Raw genomic sequence first — 22,779 nt, 5'->3', positions numbered from 1 at the left:
TTAATGAAATCTCCTCTCAGTCTTCTCTTCTCCAGACTAAACAGGCCCAGCTCCCTCAGTCTGTTCTCACAAGAGAGAGAGACCCCAAATCATCTTTGTGGCCTCTGCTGGACCCTCTTCAGTAGCTCCTTGTCTGTGTTGCACTGAGGAGCCACTGAAGAGAACTGGACACAGCACTCTAGATGTGGCCTCTCTAGGGCCAAGTAGGAGGAGCAGGATCAGCTCCCTCAACCTGCTGGCCACACTCTTCCTGATGCACACTAGGATCCCATTAGCTCTCCTGGCCACAAGGACACACTGCTGGCTCGCAGTGAACTTGTCACCCGCCAAGACTGCCAGGTCCTTTTCCACAGAGCTGCTTTTTGGTAGGTCAGCCCCATCACATGCTGGAAATCCTAGACCCTCAGCTGCAAGTTGAGGAGTTGCCTCCATGTACTTGTCCCGGAAGAGCTGGTGGCTCTTTTCTGCAATGAACACTTTGCTGGGGACCTCTGTTTCCCAATGTGACTTCTCAGGCGGATGTCTTTTTGGGCTGCACCCATCTTTCCTGGGCTGCTGCCTCAGAAAAACAATGGGGTTGCACTGACCTCGCTGAGCATCATGAGGTTGTTGAGTAGAAGAACTTGACCTGACTCTGTCCATGGTTTTGCCCCAAGACTGAACAGGAAGGATTTAGGATATGAGCAGTTATCGGGGTGCATTCAAAGCTATTGGGTAGCTGTCAGATGACCAGCTTTTCAAGGGGCTTGCAATTGGATTCTAGGTTTACCCAGCTCCTCAGGCCAAAGGAATGGCTCTGTCTTTTGATCATATCAGGGTTACCTCAGCATTCACTGGCATGATTTTCAGGTGTTTTGTGCATCCATATCAGATAAGGATGTTGGGCCAGAGATTGTGGGAATGGGCTTCATTGCTGATGTGGGTTTAAGATGTAGGCTTACCAATTTGTATTCCTTAATTCGAAAACCTTTTTTGACAGGTGCTTTGTTCATAGTGTGTCTGTGCATGCATAGTACTTAAACATCAGTTTTCTTGTTTACAAATAATCTGTTACCTCATTAGTCCTGAACAGTAGAACTTGAAGCTGTCTTCATCACCTCAAAAACATCTTGCTACTAAGCTGATAAGCCATCCTTTCCTTAGTGTGACGTGAATGTTAAAAATGTTGTAAACAAGTTTCCAAGGGATCAACAGCAATTTTTCATGCAGGATATATTAATTTGTCTTGTAATATTCCTTTTATGTCAACTGCAATAATCTACTGTGCTTAAAGCATAAATATCTTTTCATGTGTGTTTGTCTGAAGTGACAGCAAGTTGCCAGAGATGTTATCAGACACAACATATGAGGATGAGTAACACCATTGCCTTATGACTGCAGCTATTTAAAAGGCAGGGGAAAATATCATTAGAAGCTGAATATTATTGGTAGCTTTCTGACATACTTCATGAGTGTTTAGGGGGAATGTGAAAAATAAAGTATTTACATTTAGACCATCACTTTCTGGAAAACCACAGAGCAGTATCAGCTAATATGGTTTCTGCCATATAATGCAAACATGGGGGCAAAATACTGAATGCTGTTCCCTCTGCAAACCCTGGGTTCTGTGTGCTGATGATGAATGAGCTCAGGACTGCAGAAGTGCTAAGTGCCTGGGTCTGTGGGTGTAATATCTAGTTACAATTTGGTTATTTTAACTGCATCTCTTCAATATCAGCATTGCACTATGCAGCCAGAGTCCAATTTGAAACCTGTAGTGAAAGTCTCCTGAAATTACTCACTGGTGAAGATCTTTGTGATAAGTAATAGACCCTTCAGAGTCCTGAGCAGCAGAATGTGACACTGGCAGCATGAACCATGATGGGGCCTTTCATCTCAGCTTATGTCCCCTGATATCTAAATAGCAGCAGAAGTTTGGTGGAAGCTACAGTGCTTTTTCTACCGATTCACCCAGGGGGATCCCAAGAGTCTTTTTAGAGCTGCAAGCTAATAGGACAGAAGAAGTGCAAGGAAATTCTAGCTGGAACCTTAGAGTCTTACACATCTACACAATGATCTCAAAGAATGCCACATGGATTCCCACTGGAGGGAAATATAATTGAACAGGTAGCTTCTGGTTTTGCTGAGAAAGTGTCTCGCTGTGAAATAGAATATTCTTGTATCCCTTGGCATGGATGTGGCATCGATCTCTTAACTCTGAGTAGCAGTCTCTGGCTGATCCTGGAAATGGTGGTCATATTGATCCTGGGAGGGCATCGCAGGAAACAGTGGCAAGCAGTGTCTGAGAGATTGTGCTTTTGAGGAAAGGGAGAACCATAGGGATTTGTGCTCAAAATGTATCATTGCTCACATCAGATACATTAATTATTCCTTTGTGGGTGCCATGGTTTAATCCCAGAGTCTTCAAATTCTGCTGTATAAGAAAGTCTCTGTGGTTTTAAAGAAGTACCCCCATTTTAACTTTGGAAACCATTCCCATAATCCCAGAGCTAACAGTGAGGCTCTGATCATTCCTTGCTGGGCAGTTATGAACTAAAGGAGCATAAGGACCAAAAAAAGAACACTGCTGTGGACAAGGAACTCATCCATGAGGTAGTTCAGCTTTCTAAAACAAGAGAAAAGTTGTGTTTATTCTCTCCTCTTTTAAAATAAAATAAACATGTACACATAAAAAATTGCAATCTCTCATAGCTCTAGCATTTGCCCGGGTAGGGGATCTCTCCAAAAGTATGCACTGGGAGGACATTTCTGACAAAATTCTGTTAGTGGTGAGGCCAGCACAGTGTAATCCATTATGGAGCCATATCCTCTGTACTGATGTCCTAGGCACCATTTCACAGCAGCTGATGTGGGACTGTTCCTCCTGGGAACAGCATGCTGGGAGAGTGTGCCTGGGGTAACCCCACCGTGCCAAAACTGTACTCCTTTTAGCAATATAAATCAGTAGGTACAACTGGCCATGTGATGAGTAATAAGCTACAACTGCAGAGTGTGAGCCCTGCAGACAGAGAGTAGAAATAAAAAAGTCAGAACAAAGGAGATTCATGACTATCTCACAAATTTGCTGTAGGAGCTACCCTTGTCTACTACTGGACTTCATTGATGTTTTGAACCTGACCTGAAGTCAGTGCATAAGAGGGACTATCCTTGGCAGCTCTCTTGATTTAGAACCACTGCAAGAAAAGAAGGAATGAGAGCTGCCTTTGTTTGTTATTTTTAAAATCTGACTCCCTGTTGCAAGGCAGTAAGATGAGCAAATGGCTCTTGCACCTGGCAAGTTACCATCAGCAATTATTGTAACACTTAGTGTCTTTCTGCCACCAGCAGAAATCTCTTTGCTCCCTTTCATGTCAGAGATTTCATTGTTCTTATGGGGATGGTAAAATTAAAGCCATAAGATTTACTGCTCTAATTCTCTTTTGTTTGTAACAAAAGGGGGAGACAGGGAAGGATGATACATGTTGCTGGATTTTGTTTTGTTGGGTTTTGCACTTTTTTTACTGACCAACAAAAATAACTGACAAAGCCAGTTTGTTTAAATTCATCAAACAATTCCATTAGCAACTCTATTAAAGACTATTATTCAGATAAAGGAATCTTTTTAAAAAGCTGTGACTGCATTTTACTCTTCTTTGTTTGCAACTTTTGACATCTGAGCAGGCTGTACTTCATGTATTTCTTCATGTTTCTTTCAGTACAGATGTTTTCTAGTTTTAGATATGTCATTAATTTGGTGTAAATGTCAAGTACACTGTTTTTGACAAACACGTCAAAAATGCTGCTATGATAAATGTATGTATGGGAGGGAAAGAGATTGTTTGACAGGAATCCAGTTTTCATTTTTAGCCCTTCCATTACTGCCCTGTGTGTGACCTGAGATGAATTGCCAAATCAGACTTTTTTCAAAGGGGACATCTGTGAACACAAGTGCAATTCCCATGTTCTAAACCAGCATCTGACAGTGAGCTATTCAAATCCGAGCTCTTGACCCTTGTTTCAGTGGAGAGAAATGAGAACAATAAAATAAGGACAACTCACCAGATCCCTTGTAGGAGGAGGTGAACTGCTGCAGGAGCTCAGAGTGGATGCTTTACACCTCGTGGTCCACAGCTCACACGCTGTGGTGAAAATGAGCAGAATTCATCTCTAGCCCTTCAACAGTATTTCTTAGATGCCCTGGATTCCATCAGAGCCATGCTCAGTGATACAGCAGATCATTTCTCTGAAGCTTCAACCTTGGCATTTTCAAAAACAAGCTTCTGCTCTGGCTAAAATTCATGCACATTTAAAAATAAGTTTCAATTACAGCCCTGTTAAGCCTTAATTTCTCTCTCAATGAAATTAAACTCTTCGGCAGACCAGCATGTTTTTAGTATTAACAGACAGGCTGTATTAATGGATGCTCCAAGTAATCAAGACAATGAGATTTCATTACCTGACCAGTCTTGCTAGAATTAGTGGAATATGACACTTTTTCTTCAAGGGTTGGTCCCTTTCATTTGCCAACTACAGGCCCCAGCGTGCTTGTTCTGTGGACAAATTGATAAATTAGTCAGTTACCAAAAGGGAGTCATTTGACTCACCTGAAATGAGCAGCAATGGGATGAAAATACATTACCTCTGTCCCACTGGATAAGCCTCAGATTGTATTGAAATAGAATTAGGCCGAGGGAGTCAATGTACTGGATAATAATGAAATGTTTAATGTGGATTAGCTGCATATAAAATTAATACATTAGAATGAATTGCTGAAGAAATGAAACTGTGTCAGACCTTTATCCTGTCTCTAATATTAGACTTAAAAATGCTGCAGTCTTCTGTTTATAGAAGAGTAGCAGTAAAGCTATTGAATTTGTGTTCTTTATTTGGGTGAGAGAACTAGATACAGTGTAACGTATTATAAATAAATATGTATATACCAGAGCTGTCAAATCAGGATCCCACTGAACCAATGTTAATATATTTGGGTCTGGACCAGACCTGAGAGGTTACACACAAGAATATAAACCTGAACTCTTATTTACCTGTGTGGGCTTTTTCTTCTGGGAGTTAAATCTAAATATAGTATTTGTTTCAGACCATTCAAAGGTGAGTTGAAGCACTGCTTTAATCTTAATAGGTTTAATACCAAATGGGCAAACTTTCCAAACTAATTGGCAAATGTAACCTTCGACTGTGAGGTGTGGAAGCGCTGCAGAATGAGCTGAGACATAAAACTTGAAAGTATTCATCTGTAATCTAGGAGGCTTTTGGATTTTTTTAATTTTAAACATTTATTGTTCATCCTCTGTTCTAGGTTCATTTCTGTTTCTCAACACATCAGAGAGGCTGAGCCCCACCATCCTGAGCCCTTGGCTGAGGAGCAACAGTGATCAATGTGTGGTTCAAGTGGCTGTGTACAAGTTTTACCACCAGACTGGAGAATATATTGCTCGTGTCCATCCCATTGATGAGAGCAGCAGTGAAATCCTGTCAGTGGAGAGTCCAGAGAAATATGGGTAAGTCTCATTCTCTCGTTTGACTCACAGCTCGAATTGAGAAAAATCACTCGATTGTGTAGCAGTATAGCCACAAAATGCATGCTGCACATCTGAGGGGAGCAGAATACCACAGCGAGGAGATGCTTGTCTTGCATGGGTCTGAAATATCATAGAAGGTGGAGATTGTTGCTTATTTTATTATACAAAGCATTAGCAAACTTCTGGATCCATATAACTGAGTCTCTAAGTCGGCATCACATTTATTCTCAGTGCGTGCAGGTACAGATATAGCATGGATACTCATCCTAAGGTTAAAGCTTTTCTGCCTAATTCTCTCTGTCTGATTGCTTTTTACTACTTCTTAACCCATGTATACTATTGGGCTTAGAATATCTACTGAGTCTTTGCAGTTTCATGTGTCTGCATACATTAAGTTTTGTCTTCACTTCTGGGTTGTTTTTTTCTTTGCCAATAATGCAGTTCAGAACTACTGGCAGGGGATGAAAGCTTTTGATCTTTCAAGGGTGCAACTGTTTGAAATGTTATATCCTCTTTGTGCAATTAATCTTGATGATGTTTTAATTTGTCAGACTTCCTGTGTATTCTTTTAAATTTTTGTTAGCAGCAAAACAGCAGGAGATAAACACAGTAAATATTTCAAGATGCTATAGTAGCAGAGTAACTTGGAATTTAATTTGGATATATGTGAGGCTAATGTTCTACCTGCTCTATATACTGATTTTTTAAAATTTTTATTTCTTACCTTTGTTGTGAAATGCATTAAGAAGTGTAATTTTTACCAAACATCTCAAATGTTCTTTGTTTTGATGTGATAGATTAGAGAGTTTCTAATAGCAACTCCTGCTGGCTTGTGCTTATAACAAGATGTGATTATCTGATTACTGTCTACAGCAAATTCTGTATCTTCCAGTAGCAAAAGGAGAATGTGCAATAAAAAGCCTTGCAGGAGATAACCTAACTCATAGAAACAGTTTGAATAGTTGTAATTCTCATATAACACATGGCCTATAAAAGTGAGGAGGAGAGCTTGTGTGTGGATCTAGATCATACTTAGTTCCAGCAACATCATCCAAATTGTAAATTGCTGTTGATGTCTGGGGAGAGGTAATTAGAGGAGCCACAGCAGCTGTCTTCTTCCTTAGCTCTTTGCAAAAGCTGTGCTCTGTGTCACAGCTAATAAACATGCTTTGTGCAAAGTGCCTCCTGCGTTGGCACTGCCACTGCTCCTTGGCACTCACAGGGAATATTGCTGTGTCTAAAATGCTCTGGTCTGCTGCATGGAGGAGCTCCAGCTCCAGTCTGGGGGTGGGCAGAACTCACCAGGAACACAGGCAAGTGCCAAATGTAAGGAGCCTTGAAGGGAAGGGGAAGATCACTCTAAGTACGATGACAAATTCCTCTCTTTGCCATCTGCTGGAGATAACATGGACGACTCAGCTGTGTGTTGCAGATGGAGATCATCACCACAGTAAAGAGGGTTTGTGTTTTACAGAAGGTGGCTTTGGTTATAGCTTGACTGTCCCATATGCTTGCCAGAAGTGCAGCTTGCTCCCCAGCAGCATCTCTGTGGTGCATAGTGGGGTAAGGATGTGCCTGTAGCTTTCATGGATTTGCATGTCTGACTCCTTGGTACTCTGTGTGCTGTAAAACTGCAGTTGGAGCAACCAGCTGGTTCATTTTCCTCCACCCTCTTTGGTCCTGTCCCTTCACTGTGAGAGGCAGTAGCTCTTCTCCCAGCTCAGTAATGCAGAAAAATTCTGATACTCTGCCCACATAAATGTCACGTGGGGACAGTTAAAAACTTCTCACAGACTACAGACACAGATGAGAAAGTAGCAATTTATTATTTGCCCTGAATCTTCATTCCAGAATTTGAGTGCTCCTCCTTTCTTTGGAGGGATAATATTAGCCATTCCAGCTCTGACAGCAAAACATATAAATTTCACTTTTTAAAACATCTTTTTTCCTTTAAATAGGAATCCAGAATAGCTGATCAAAAGTCCAAAATAATTCAATGAAGTTCTTAAATTAACTAGCAATTCTACAGTGGAAGTCTTTTCTGTTCAATATTTTATTTTGACTTGAAAACTGCAAACAATTGTGTTCTTTTATAATGAGTTCTTTGACCATGCTATAACCAAATAATTTCTAAAATTTTATAAGGATTTTAGCTCTAGGCACAAAGTAATTGAATTCCTCAATGATGAGCCTGTGCTAGAAATAAAAACACTTTAAAGTTTCACAGCTGACACCTCTGATTCTAAATGCTTTATATATTGCTCTGCAAACAAGAGGTGTAAAGTGTGTGCAGTTGCCAGCAACTTGTATGTGCAGGAGTGAGTCCATGCCATTGCTTAAAATCAAGCTTATAGCAGAAAGGGTACTGAAACAAATGCATCTGAAGGATAATAAAGCAATAAGTTAATTCCAGGGTGGATTTGCTCATATCTTGAACTATACACAGCATTAATTCCTTCTTTACTTTTTTTTTTAATTTTTTAATTGCATAGCCCGAATTACATATATTAAGATCTTTCAAGGTCTTTACAGTTCACCTATATTTACAAGAGAAAAAAGCAGAGGCTGTCAGGTATTACTATTTTATTCTGGGTGAAACCAGGCAAACAAAGGTTTTGGTTGACAGCACCTGGAGCTGATTTTAAGAAGAATATACATAACGCTATGAAATTGTATTAGATAAAAGCAGCATAGCACCCAATATTTGTTGGTTACCAGAGTTCATCCATGTTGCCTCTGTATGTAAATTACCAGGTGTGATAATTATGCATAAAGACTCAAAGCAGAACTATGGATGTTCTGTTTGCTCCTCTGGTCTCATTCTCTGGAAAAAAAATAGCCCCAGCCTGTGGACTAGAGTTGTACCAGGTCTGTAATGAGCTAGAGGAATTACAGAAGTGGTTGTGTGGAAGGCACATGTTTGTTTTATTTTCTTACTTGCTGTATTTCACTGCAGCTGATCTATTGCAGGCAGGAGGAAAGGTGGCTAAGTTAAGATGCATCACACTGCAGTAGGGTGGGGCAGATGGAACATACAACAGGAACACAATGGCAGAAGTGATGGCTGGGAATGGTTCCTGAGTAATGAAACATCAGAGGCTGGCAAAGGGATACTTGTTTTGTGTTACACAGAAGCTCTGCCAAACACAGTCATAACTTTTACACATAATATATACAGCAATGCTTGCTACTCAGAAGGTAACTATGTCCTTGTTTACCATTTCAGCAGATTTGTATACCTCTTTTTAATTATTATTTTTTTAAGAGCAGAAAGATCTTACTCCAATCTAACCTGTGGGTTTTGGTGCACCTTTGGTTAGACCTTCCTAATTTAGCTCCTCAGCAATCAGTAAAACTCTTCTATGGGGAACAACATATTGCTGTGTTCTGTTAGAGTTGGATTTGCTGCATGAAAGGGTTTCTAGCTGCTCTGACTCTGTGGATGTGTTTTTATGTGGTTAGTCTGTTCTGACATCTCTTGCAATTCTGTTGGGTTTTACAAGCACCCGCAGATGATACAGGGGAGAACCAGTGCACAGCTATTGATCCTCTGTAATGGCAAAAGAGTTGTTATAATTCCTGCCATGGAGCACAGCACTCTCTGATTTATCTCAAATGACACCAGATGGGGGTACTATCTTTTGCTGTTTTTCTGCTCCCATAGTGCTGTATACAATCCTTTCTTATTGCTATTTAATGGAGTTCCCATTTTCTGCTTCTGGAGGTGAGGAGGCATCGAGTTTGCATTGCATGTTGGTAATTTAGCAAAGCAGAGTCGCTGCCACAATTTAAATGTTGAGTTCTGGGTGCTTGTTAGAGTGTCACTGTGCCCACCAATTTAATTTCACCTCTCATCTGTTGTCCCATGTGTTAAATTTGTAATTATAAAGCGAGTAAGATTGTAAGTGTGCTTAGTAGAGTGGAGAAAACACAAAGGAAATCTTGTAAGCAAGGTCAGAGTTTGTAATAAAGGATTGATTTTCATTTCCTTACATCTGTGTATTTTGGAGAAATTGGACTTGGGCAAGGGCAAAATTATGACGGTTCATTTTAATTACTATTATTACTTTACACCTCTACTTACACTATTAATGGTGAGTTGCAGTATTACATACTATATACCAAAACAAACTTTTTATAAGAACATGGCAAATGACACCTAATTTCAATTTGGTGTTTTATTGTAGGCCTCCCTCATCACCAAACTAGAGATTGTTAAGATTGATTGAGAGTCTTAATCTGAAGACTTTTGTGTAAATATGTAAAGTTGAAGGTTTTTCTTAATTAAAATATGAAATCCTAACATGCATGCATGAGAAAGGAAGCAATAAAACACTAATACTTTTTATAGCCAGTACTTCAGTAGGTTCACAAATATTTGTGCACAGAGCACTTCCAACAGAGAAAGTTCACCTGGTTCTGAAGGTTGCTGCAAATCATGATAGGCTATTCCCTTTCTGGCATATACAACTTCACTTAAGATTGATTGCATTGATAGATGTCAAGGAAAATATATGAAGGAATCAGTAGCATCTGTCACATTTGACCTTGGGGCTTGAAATCTGAAGGTTATTTCTTGTACTAGTATTGTTCCTTTTCTTATTTTTTTTTCTTTCTTTCTTACCAGTAGCTTCAGTACCCTGTCTCAGAGACCAGGGGCTTAATAGAAGGAATTTTTCGTTTGTTTTATTCTTTTTGTGAGGATGGGATATGTTTGTTTGGTTTTCCTTCTCCTTGAAAAACTTTATTAAATTCAAGCGTTTATTTGCAAATGCTTGGGCTAAGACATAAAAAGAAAGAAGACTGAGGTCTCAGTGCGTATTTGGGGCATTTAAACTTATTTTAAGCATCAAAATATGTCTCAAAATTTACAGGACATTTTTATTCTCAGAGAATTCTAAGTCAGGAGTTTAAGTGGTTCAGTTCAAACTATGCATTTGAGAAATTCAGGTAATCCAGGAAAATAATTTGGATTTATGGGTTCTTTAGAAGCTAAGCTCTCTCACCCTGATGCCCAGGCACCACTAATCCTTAATTTTAGAGAGAGAACTTCAATTGTTCTAGACAGAAAATTAGCACTTAAACTTTTTCTGTGCTATTATCCACTAGCCAACTTTTAGCCTTTGTCAGTCTGTGAAATTAAGTGCAAAGGAAGGAAGGAGAGGGGAAAGAAAAGTAAAGACAAAGCTGGTGTTTGTTTTCCCCCTTCCTTTTTCAAAGGATACTGTACTCCATACCTTGGAAGAATCAGTCCCTTTAGAGAAAATGCTTGTATGTGGAAAAGAGATTTTCATTTCCACCTAACAAACTCTTGGTTCTTCCAGTACCTCAAGTTTAGACCTGAGGAAAGAAAACTTTCTCTGTTGGTCATGTCACCTTGAGGAGTTCATTGCTATTTAGTTTTCAGTTTGTGCAGCATCACAGAATCAGTTAGGCTGGAAAAGACCTCTGATATCATGGAGTCCAACCTTTGACAAAACACCACTGTGTGTTTCAACTGAACCATGACACTAAGTGCCATGTCCAGTGTTTTCTTATACATGTCCAGGGACTTGACTCCACCACCTCCTTGGGCACCCAGTTCCAATGTCTTATCACCCTTTCTGGGAAGGAATTCTTCCTCATGTCCAACCTTACACCTCTCCTGAAGCAGCTTGAGGCTGGGTCCTTTCATCCCATCATTGATTGTCTGGGAGAAGAGGCCAACATCCCCCAGCTACACCCTCCTTTCAGGAGCTGTAGAGTGATAAGATCACCCCTGAACCTCATTTTCTTCAGACTAAACACCCCCAGCTCCCTTAGCTATTCCTCACCAGACTTGTGTTCCAGACCCTTCACCAGCTCTGTTTTCCTCTGGATATGCTCCAGCACCTCCATGTGTTTCCTGTAGTGAGGGGCCCAGAACTGGACGCAGGATTTGAGGTGTGGCCTCACCAGTGTCAAGTGCAGGAGGAAAACACTGCCCTGGTGCTGCTGGCCACACTGCTGCTGATGCAGGCCAGGATGCCCTTGGCCACCGGGGCACACACTGGCTCATGTTCAGCACTGTCACCGAGCACCCTCAGGTCCTTTTCTGCTGGGCAGCTTTCCAGCCACTCTGCCTCCAGCCTGCAGTGCTGAAGGGGGTTGTTGATGTCAAAGTGTGGGACTCAGTGCATGGTCTTGTTGAACTTCCTAACACTGGGGAGTTTTAATTTAAAGCTGTGCAGCATGTGTAAGGTAAAATAGAGCATGTCAAAGTTTTAGGAAAGAATATGAGCCTGATGTACAAATGTCTGCAGGTGTGGAAAGACTATATTTTCCCATCCCACTTGAGCACTGGATTTTGTGGCTCAAGTTGTCATTTTTGCACCAGAATTAAGTAAATGTCTGTACACTTCTGTTTTAAATGTCTTGGTGGCATTGTTGCTGCTGAAGTGTGCTGTTATTACTTGAGATAAACATGGGTCCTTTCTGGAGGTTGTTTTTTTTCTTTTTTTTTTTTCCCCAGCACTGGTTTGCTTTAGAGCATGCCTTATTTTTGCATGTTGCTTTAAGTGCAACAAAGCAGTGACTTCAAAGTGCTTCAGAAAGGTTTACTGCGTTGTCAGTTGTGACTGGATTCTAGCACTTTATATCTTGTTTCATCTATATGGAAGTGAACTATTTCTTACAATTAATATTAACAGAAACTGAATTTTGAGTGCCATTCACTATTGTGGCAGATCATATTGTGAAGGAAAAATATTGCATGACCTCTTGGACCAAACAAAGCCAAATAACTTAATTCACTAGTGAATAGTTGCAATTACTTTTTTTTTTTTTTTAGCAGTTGATTACAGTCCAAATCAAACTGATGGAAAATCAGTTTGGGGCAATGTGGGGGGAAAGTGCTCTTTCTTTTCTTGCAATATATGTTATCAGACATTTATTAGCTGGTACTGGTGTCTTTTATTGATGTTTGCCAGATTCACATGCGAATGGAAAGACCAAAGTTGTGTAGTATACTTCCAATTACAATGATAAAAAAGGATGGGGGAAGTAATTTTAGAGTTGAAGTAAAGTAGAAAATGAGAATTGTGTGTCAAACATGGAAATTTTGCTTACTACAGAAGCAAATTACTGTGTAGAGAATGGAAAAAAATAAACGAAAAAATATAAGGGAAGTCTATTTTTCAGGGTAAGAGCTTGCTTTTTACCAAGACGAATAACCTTTTCTGCTGTTTTGAACATAGCTGTGAACACACTGCAGTGTAGGAGGACTGTGATGGGGAGCTGGATGCACAGTGTACCTTGGCACGAGGATCCTTGTGACTTCCCAAATAATCACAGGACTTGTTGGTGACCTTCAGCTCTGGGAGCTACTTCTGTGCAAGAAACCCAAGAGTCTGGCACATCTGACTCTGTAGAAATGATGCCAAACTGACCACAGTAACAGAATTGAGGCACCCTTTGTTTACCTGGTTTGGATATTTTTTCTTTTGAAACCAAAGATTCCTAAATATAAATTATTTCTTCCAGGGCTAATACAATTTTTTCAGACCACTCCGAGCAACCTAATCCAATTTTTATACTGCCCAAATCCTGGGCACAAAAATGCGTCATCAAACTTTTACACCTTGTGTCCTTCAGATTATTTGCAGGTTCCTCTTCTCTGGCTGTTATGCTATTCTCACTTTCCAAAGCATGGGTTGGCTTCCCCCCTCCTCTCCCCCTACCCATACTCTGATTCCTTTAGCCTGTTTTCCCTGTTTTATAGATCTTGTGTTTTCTTTTCTACACAAAGGCTTCTACTTCAATTTTTAAAAGTCATCCTAAACTAATCTTCACATCCCTATGCTGATGTTAGCCCATGCTGCACTTCCTATTAGTGTGGACATGTCAGGATGAATTCAGTTTTGATGAAACCTAAACAAGCAAGCCACCTGCCACAAATCCACACACCACCCAACCTCATCTTCCCAAGCCTGCACAAACATTTCATTTTGTCACCTTTTTCTTCGTTTAGGTGTCCTTTCTGCTATATGAGATTGCAGCAGTCTCTTTAGGATCCTTTACTATGGCCAAGTAACTGTGCCCACAGCCAAATGCTTCTGACATATTTTTGCAGAGACTAGGCAATTAATATTGCCAGCTTTGTTTCTAGTTATTTCTCAACTCCTCTGGAGCTAAGCTCTCTGTCATTCTGCTGTTGGCCAAGTTTTATAACAAGCCAGTGGTATAATTGCTTTCTGTATCTTCCACTTACTTTTGACCTTAAAATCCTTCTGAGTTCTGTGCAACCTCCTCTGCGGCTGTCCCATTTTGGAGCATGGCTTTGTCATTGTGTGCAATTTCCTTGGGGCTTTCCCTGCTAATGCTTAAGAATCTCCTTCTTATCCAAGGCAAATCTACTCTGCTGTAGGAAGTACTGTAGAAGATTTACAAGGTAATATTCCTGCTTTCAATTTCAGAGAGAAATTAACTAGGTGCTGATAACTTTGCTAGACTTAAAAATCATGTCCTTGACTCATCCAGCTGCTAGAAGTGTTTGTGTAGTGGGAATACAGTTGATTCTACATTCTAAATCAGATTATTCTGCATTCTACATCAGGTTATTGGCTATCCCCCTGAAATTCCCAGTGGTGTTCCATGACTTGCAGCACAGGGTTCAAGTTCAGTGGGGCAGCTTTGCACCCTCCCTTTAAAGAGCACTGTCTGTATTGCTGCTCACCAAAAATGTTGCCTGTTATTCTCAAGTGCTAGTAAATCACGTCTTTTCCACACTAGAAAAAAAAGAGCTCTGATAAACTTGACCTCTAACTTACAATTTGCCATCAAAGACTTACTTAACAGGAATTAGGAAGCTAATTCTTAATAAACTCCCACGTGGGAAATTGAATGAAGTCTTAGAAATTATTTAGATTCTGATGCTTGCTGCAGTGGCAGAGGCAGCAGCTTGAAAATTTTTTCAGTGATTGAGGAAAGCACTGAATGACTGTTCCCAAGAATACAGTAAGGACTGAGCTGTATGACACCAGTGTGAAGCACTTTGCAGAGCTTCTAATTTAAAACTCATGTACCATATTTGTTAAATAGTATTGCTCCTGCCTGAAAGCATTTTTCTATCAAATAGCTACCTTTGTTTTGTTTTGAACTTTATTGCTTTTATAGCACACATCTGGTACAGTAGAAATTATATTCCTTTAATAAAATACCTTTTCAAGAGCTCTTTTTTGAACTAGCATGGCAAACCATTACAGAGTAGTCAGCAGCTACTCTGGCTAAAACATGGGGTTTGGGTTGACACCAACAGCAAAGGCACAGGTTTCAGACAGCCTTGTCAGATCTACTTTGAATAGTGCTTCAATCAGGTTATTTCTTGACTTGTGCACTGTTGTAGGAGGCTTTCCCCACACTGTACTGATTGTTCTTCGATACAGTGAAGCTGTGAACATTCATGGCTTGCACAGTAGCGTCTTGCTATCTTGACTAGAGAAATGAGCAGTCCTCCCCATCACATTTGGAAGTACTGGGCTTTTCCCCCTTTTTTTTTTTTTCCCTCAAAAGGTTGTGTTCATCTATTTTCCTTCATAGACATTGAGTTCTCTGAGTCATCAAGGGCAGTTGCCAGCTTTTTTTATAAATATCAATCCATAACCTTATGGTATTTGTTGTGTCTTAGATCAGGCTGATTAAATATGATTATCTATTGGGAATAGCAGCAATGAAGTTTGTTTACTGAGTGTAATTGGAGCTTTTTGCTGGCCATCTCTGGCCTGGTGTGCCATTTGTGCAGATGGATTGAGGCCACAAAGATGCATAATAAAGTTTCTTTGGACAAAGCAAAGGTATTCTAAGGTGGGACTTGAACTAGCAGCACGTCTGCCATCCTTGGTGAACTTCACATGAGGATAAGATTGGCACAAGTCTTAATTTTTCACAAGGCAATGAAGTTTTTATGACTCTGCTTTATCTAGCAAGAAATACGAGCGGTAGAATAAATGAGACAAAGTCAACGGCCTCTCATACTCAGATCAGTGACCAGTTATTATGATGCCTTTATAGCAAAACTACACTAAGGGGGAGATTTTATCAAAATATTTGCATTTGTATACTTTTTAATAAAGAACCAAATAATCTGATTTTCTTCAGCAGAAGAAAATTCCAGTGCAGAAACTTCCCTGTGCAGTGTGCTTGCTCAGAGACGTTAAGAGAATTTTAGTTAGATGATTGTTATTGGTACATTAAGTGCAACGGACAACCTGATTATTTTTAGGATGTAAAACATGCTAAGAGTGCCTAGCTAAATTTAATGCCATACCAGAAAATAAAACCATGAGGTGATCTATCTGGCTATTGTCTTAGTTTAAACCTATTCTCAAATCTAGCACCTGGGTTGGTTGGGTTTTTTTTTTCATCTCTCCCCTTTCTTTTCTAAATGCCTGTATTTCAGGAGGTTGTGGTTTGGGAAGTGTGGGCCAATGCTTTTGACACCTCAGATCCATATCAAAACCATGATGATTGCAATTTGTTATTATTTCATGCCAGATGAGCTATTCAGAGGCTCATTTCTTAGAGGTCTCTAAATTACACCTGACACAATTTGATTTCTCCTTCTTGTAAAGTCTGTTGTCTGGGAACTTGGGCGCCTTTCATTCCTTTAGGCAATTTCTCCAGGTCAGGACTGGGACATGTATGTGGACTGTTTGAAAGGGCATTGACTGCTCTTACTATTTCTGTTTCAGATGGGGCATTTTGATTGCCAGAATCAAGGCAGTTACAGCTGACAGTAAAACAGCTGCTCTCTAACAATGAGAGGTAGCATCAATGTCTGTCAACAATCAGACCCCTATCAATAAATTATTTTTTTTAAGAACATCTTGCTTTCTTTTCACTTATTACTTGCCACCATTATTCTATTATGAAAGAGGGAAGAAAATTCCTATATAATTTTACTGACCTCTTTCCCTAATAATTCAAAAATTGAGAGATAGGTGTTGTATTGGACAACAGAATTTCTATCTTCCCACCCGCTCTTTTATCTATGCTTGCTTATTCCCAGGGATTACTTCTCCCCTGTTCCCTGTATCTCAATAAATGCTTCCCTTCCAGTTTTGTATTCCAGGCTTTTCTTCTAAATAGGCTTTCCAAATCCTCAACATGTCCCATTTCATCTCTCCTTTCATCCTCACCCTCTGTCTCTTTCTCCTGTCCTACTTGTGTTTGACTTGGATATGTTTCTTCATCACAAATTCTGGGTCCAAAATCTGGGGAAGTATCATGGTTTAACTGGGAAGAAAATTTACTCTACCTTAGCCCAAACCAGCAAAGGAAGGCACTGAGCAGCTGATTTTGTGTGCCCAGCTCTGGCACTGCCTGTTGCAGCCTAGGGTGGGCACTGGACACCTTCCCTTGTGCAATTCAGCTGCTGCTTCTGTAGGAAAATCTCTGCTGAGAGGGCACAAACATCAGCTTCTTAGAGCTTGAAACAGACCTCAGTGAAGTGAATTTTCACAGCAAGGCCCATATAAATAATGCAAGTGGTTCTATATCTCTCTAGCAACACTTTGATCAAGTGATCTGAAGGACTTTTAATAACACCAAAACCCAGCTGAAGGAGGTGGCACTATACAGTTGTGCACAGTCAAGCATTAAAGAGGTGTTCTAGCAGATCATTAGTGAGGTTGGTATTCAATAGATGTGTGACTGAGTGACACTGCATTTATGGCATTTTTTACTAGAAGAGTGCAGGTTTTAATGGAGAGAGATAGTGTTGATGTCTGGATTTTCAGAGTCAAAGGAATCGATTCCAGTGGAGATGTTAATGTGTATCTCCTCTGTCTCATCTGAGTGGCCTAACACTGTTTGGAGAACAGGCATTAATTCACTGAATTTCAACATGCACACAAAATCTAGATTTTGCATTTGTTGCAATGCAGAAACATTTGTAGGGGCAAAGTTAAGAGGAAGAAAAAGTTGTTCACAGACTAGGAGTATTCTAGCTCTGTATCTGTTCCTGAATCCTCATTATGAGCAGCATTTGGCAGATACATTTCTACCCTCTCTGGGACAGCCACTGCCTGTACTCTTTCCATCTTTTCACCATGCCCCTCTCAGCTCTCCTCAGTGCATTAATACTCCCCATTCCTGAGATATGGGTGCCTGATTTGTGTCTGTCTAACTAAATTTTGAACATTTTTTTCCACAAATTAATCACTACCCAACCCCAATTTCGTGCGCCTTTGATGCCTGGTTTTAATTGCCTTAAAGTAGAAAGCTTCAATGAGCAGAAAAATTAAAATTGCAAAATCCTGATGGCTTTTTTTAGTTGAGTTATTTGCCTCCAACATCAACCTGAAGAGTATGTTTTTTGCTTGGGTTTTATCTTTTTTTTTTTTTTCTTTAAGTGAGTGCATGTCTTATTAATTTTCCATTTCTGACAGAGCCGCGGGCTTAACTGCAATGGATAGGCAACATTTTAGCTCCAGAACACGAAACAAGTTCTGTGTTCCTAGATTCTGAAAGAGATCTCACAAGTCAGTGAAACAAGCTCTCCGCTTCTTTTGAAGCAGGACTTGACTTAGGAATAAAGCTGCTATTGGGAAAGATTGAAACCCCTAATATATAGCAGAGTTTCAGGGATTTCATGAAAGGGATGAAAGTGGGAATGAAGCACATTGTGTCCAGCTGAAAAACCAGAAATCATTTAGGACAATTGCATGATTTCTTTTATCTAGACAATGTGTCTTCCATGAAATCAGGACTTTTCCCATGAAAAAACCTGATGTTTTTCCCATATTGGTTTCTTGGACTGACCCCAAATGCCTTCCTTAGCTCTCTGTTCAGGATTACAGCGGCTGTCATTTTGCTGCCTGAGTTCACACACAGCAAAGTTTGTCCTTTTTCACAGGGATTGTTCTTTATTCCTCGGAGACAGAACGTCTTTTCCAGCCACTCTGTGGCATGTCATGGAAGTGACATGACTTGCAGAGCATCATCTGAATGCTGCTGGGAAAACTCTTTACACAAGGAATAATAGCACTGGAGTGTCTTCCTATCAGTGCTGTACAGCAGCATGGCTTCATAAGAGAGTGCAGAATGCAGTTGAATGATGAATCTGCTCAGACAAATACTGCAGGTCATGTATATAAAGCAAAGTAAAGCATGCTGACAAATTATTATCCTCATTTTTGTTTGCTTTAAAAATGAAAAAAATGTGCTCCTGCTTTACAAATTGTTTGGGTTTATAGAACTTAATGAAGTATAATAGCAAAGCCAAAGTGTCCCATGTTTTGTCAGACTGAAGAGTAAAGTTACTTTGTGGAGAAAAATCCCCCTGTGTAGAACAAGTTAATTAATTATTGAGTGGAAAAGAAGCTGTCTGTCAAATTGCTGGATTTCAAATCTGAAATTTGTTGCCTTTTATCCACTTGGGTTTTTTTTCTAGAACTGATATAACTGTTCTCCCAGTATTGACTTTTTCTTAATCACTTCTGCTTGTAGTCTTCTGTAATAATTTACACCATGATCATGCTCAGCTATTATCTGCTGACTGATAATAGAGTTTGTTTTACAAACAGCATTCAATGTAATGTAACTGTTCAGTGCTGGCACAGGAAGCCATGGTAATAAATCCTGCAGGTTAATGTCATCCTTTACTCAGGTTTTCCTCAATTATCCATCAGAAAGTATTTTATTTTCTGTTCCTTCCCTGTGACAGCCCTAGTAAGAGTTGTTTGAGTAAGGTTTTTTTTTTCAGCATTTAGGTGTAAAAGTGATTTTGATGCCTTTTTACCTCTGAAAGGTATTTTAAACATCCTATTGGAAAGTTCAGGATGTTCTTGAGGGGCACAGACATAGCCTATATTGACTATTTTTTTTATACAGTTACCCTTTTTGACCATAATAGTTATTCAGAGTTGAAGACCCACAGGTTGCCTTTGGAAGGAAGAAAAGCTGGTAGTGCTACCAAAGGTTTTGATCATCCTGTTGATTTGAAAGTCTTGTGTTCCTGAAAATGGGGGACATAAAACACCATAAAAACCTTGTTCACAGCTTGTGTAGCCCAGAAACCTCTCTAGTCTTGTTTCTGAGACACTCTCAGTTCTTACTGAGCTTTGTCTGATGTTTGGTCTTTTCTGAATATGATATTCCTGGGTTTCTTCCTTGTTGTGTCTTCCTCATATATGCATTAGACCATACGCATGAACTGGCATTTTCTCTCCCTCTCCCTAAAAAATTACTGGCTTTTCTTACTCTCTTTTTGCTTTATAAAGAATTAATTAGATTTTAATTAGATTTAATTTAATTTTGCTTTATAAAGAATAAAGGGGTTTTCATGTATGCACTGGGCATTGCTTGTGTAGGTAGTTTGTGTGTGTGTGAGAGAGAGATTTGCTGAGTGTGATATTGGATCTTCTTACATCCTTCATCCTGGAATGACTGCTGCAGTGTGTCTTTGTGGATCCTTATTCCCTCTTGGAAAAGCCATCATTGTTATGCCAGTCTCATCCATCTTTTAGGGAATGCAGGTATAAAATTATTTGATGCATAAGCTCAATATGTTTTCTACCACAGAAGGAGAAGGAAGGGAGGGAGTGTTCCTCCAGCTCATTAATCAGAATGAGAATGAGAAATTGGAACAACTTCACGGTCATTTACTATTTGCTCCAAAGTAAATCTGTCTAAATATTAGTGCACTGGTGATAGTAAAAAAAGAAAAAAAAAAGGGGGGGAGTGTGCAGGAAAAGAACCTTGTCATTAGCTTGTCACATGCTGTACATGGTAGACCAAAGATATATATGTACTGTGGCATTTCTGTAATGAAAACTTGAGCAATAAAAATAGGTTCTGCTATGTTCTGGAACAGGAACTCTCTGAGGAAACACATTAACAGTATTTCACATTACAAATTATTATTGCATATTCAGCTATTGTTTCAAATGAGAATTGGGTGTATTACAGAGCAAGGGAAGGAAGACAGAGTTAGTGTTTCTTCTGCAAGCAGAATTAAGATTTTATGCATTTGGCTATGTCAGTTCTGCCCTATAAATTTAAGTTAATACTTTAACTGAATAATGAGTCTGTTGTACCTAGGATGCTTGATGGGCTTACATGTGTAGTTCAGGTTACACTGGTAGTGGCTGAATATGTGAATCTCTTCACTTTTGCTGTGCCTAAACAAGAAGAAGCATTGTAGCGTGGAAATGAGACTTGTTGGATATATCTAGTAATGGCTCATCTCCCATGCTGAATGTGAAGACCTCATGCAGCAGAAGCTGAATATTACCAAATAACAGTATTTTGTGCAAATAGTGATTTTTCAGCCATGCCTAACATTTTTTAATTAATTAAATGCTCTCTTTCATGCACTTCCCTCTCTCCACTCAGGAGGGTGTGTGTTTGGTAAGCTGGTCATCTTCATTACCTGCTTGCTTTCTAATTAATTGTATGACCTTGCACAGGAGGTCACAGTTCTCTTCACACCAATTTGGAAGAAATTTTAAAACTTCAGTGAGGGTTTCTATATTAATATGTTGCCAACAGAAAGCTAGCTAGTTATTAGAATGCTGGTTTTTCTCCTCCTCCAGCCTCCTTCCTAGAGGAAGAATATTCCTACCTCTTCTACCCTTTATGATGCCAGGAAACAGCCTTCAGCCCTTCTCTCTTGAGTTGTGTGTAGTTGCCTCTGACTGCAGTTCAGTTTCCATTTTCTGATTTGTGAATCAAGTGATTGATACATACTTGCACTTTGAAATTTAACTTCAAATATGTGTAAAAATGAGAGAGAGAAGAATTATTTTTCTTGGTGTGTTAGTTTCTGGGTATGTAAATTGAAAAATGTTAGAGAGAACAGTTGCTCTAGACAGTTCTTTGTTTGCCCTATTAACCATCAGAAAACTGAAACTAGGGGAAACTGGGTGCTATTTCCAATTTCTGCATTAGCTTATATAAAAGGCAGGAGAAAGAAGTGGTGTTCTATTTTAAGATCCTTCAGTTGGCTGTCAAGCTGGCCTGAGATTAAATGAGGTGAAAGTAGCATCTGTACACTTTGACAAATCACTCCGAACTTAGAGAAGACCCAGGCTGGTGTTAGCAGAAACCAAGGGATGCAGTTAACATTGGTTTCATTCTACTGTTCTAGTTACTGCTTTCCTGAGACAAAGCAGTGTCTGACCCTGCTCACCTCTGTTGTGGCCAGGCAGGGTGGGATGCTGGACACAGCTGCCTTGGAGAAGGCTCCAAAGAAGCATTGCATGAAGCTTACATTTTTAATCTCATGTATTGCTCATATTTGTGCCTTAATGATGCTGCATCTAGACAGTAGGATGTCTAATCCATGTCAGCGATGCATTTATATTTACATTAAACTCATGCTAACAGTATCATTAACTTCTTAGTGATATTATAGCTTAGCCTTATGAGTGTATTTTCAAAATGCTTCTTGTTGAAAGAGATTTGTGAAGTACTTTATTGCTAGCCAGAAATGGTTCCAGCAAACCAGTGAAACGCTCTCTAATTAAATGAAAATCGTTAATTTCCTTTTTCTTCCACTGAGATTGCAAGCCACAGTGGCACCCACAGACATCCTGCCTCTGTACTCAAAATGACAGTAAGGTTTCTTCCTCTTCACAAGTGCCTGCTAGAGGATCTGAGTTACTCAATTTACTTGCAGTCCCACAGGCTGTCAAGATTCAAGCCTGAAAATTCTGGGAGGTGAGAGCAAAGGACTGTTGCAGAATGAGTAACTGAGGTGTTGATTTGCCATAAAGTTGCCCATCTGAGGTAGGTTAGTCTTGCAGCTCAGGTGTGAATGAGGGCATCTTAATTAATATTGCAATGAAGACATGCTGTCACAACACTATGTAATTTTGTAGAAGAAACATGACTGGCCAATATATGAGTTACAGTATATTACACAGGTGCTTATCAGTGTCCAGCTGACTAGAAATAAAGCAGCTCAACTCAGAAAATGATATAAAAGGTTTCTGTGTTTCCTCCTTAATTTCCTTCTCTATTTCTAGGGTTTAGAAGTTATGTTTTTCCTGTGGTGTTCATAAGTCCCAAGAAACAAGAGAGATCAAAGTGAGCTTGTTACGAATACTGTGTTGTATCTTAATGTGTCTCTTCCATGACCATTTGTAGTAGTAAATGTATTTATAATGATATTTGCAGGAAACACACATGGAGCAGGTACAGTCTGAATCAAACCAAGCTGATTTTAAAAGACCAAATGGCTGCAGAAAACCTCCTTGTTGCTTTCTTTCATAAATGAAAACCTGCCAGGTATGGGTGCCAT

At 39.7% G+C, this 22,779-nt stretch overlaps 1 protein-coding gene across 1 annotated transcript in view; it reads left to right on the top strand.

Moving 5' to 3' along the window:
* ALK (ALK receptor tyrosine kinase) overlaps positions 1-22,779 on the top strand; it is a 307,378-nt gene that overhangs the window by 138,466 nt on the left and 146,133 nt on the right. Inside the window, exon 4 of the mRNA XM_085054627.1 lies at positions 5,297-5,498. Coding sequence (XP_084910753.1) covers positions 5,297-5,498 — 202 coding nt within the window. The remainder of the gene's footprint in view (positions 1-5,296; positions 5,499-22,779) is intronic.

The sequence above is a fragment of the Lichenostomus cassidix genome, chromosome 3 (genome assembly GCF_008360975.1).
Source record: "Lichenostomus cassidix isolate B80296 chromosome 3, HeHo_3.0, whole genome shotgun sequence".
NCBI lineage: Eukaryota > Metazoa > Chordata > Aves > Passeriformes > Meliphagidae > Lichenostomus > Lichenostomus cassidix.
This window is presented reverse-complemented; position numbering and strand designations above follow the sequence as displayed.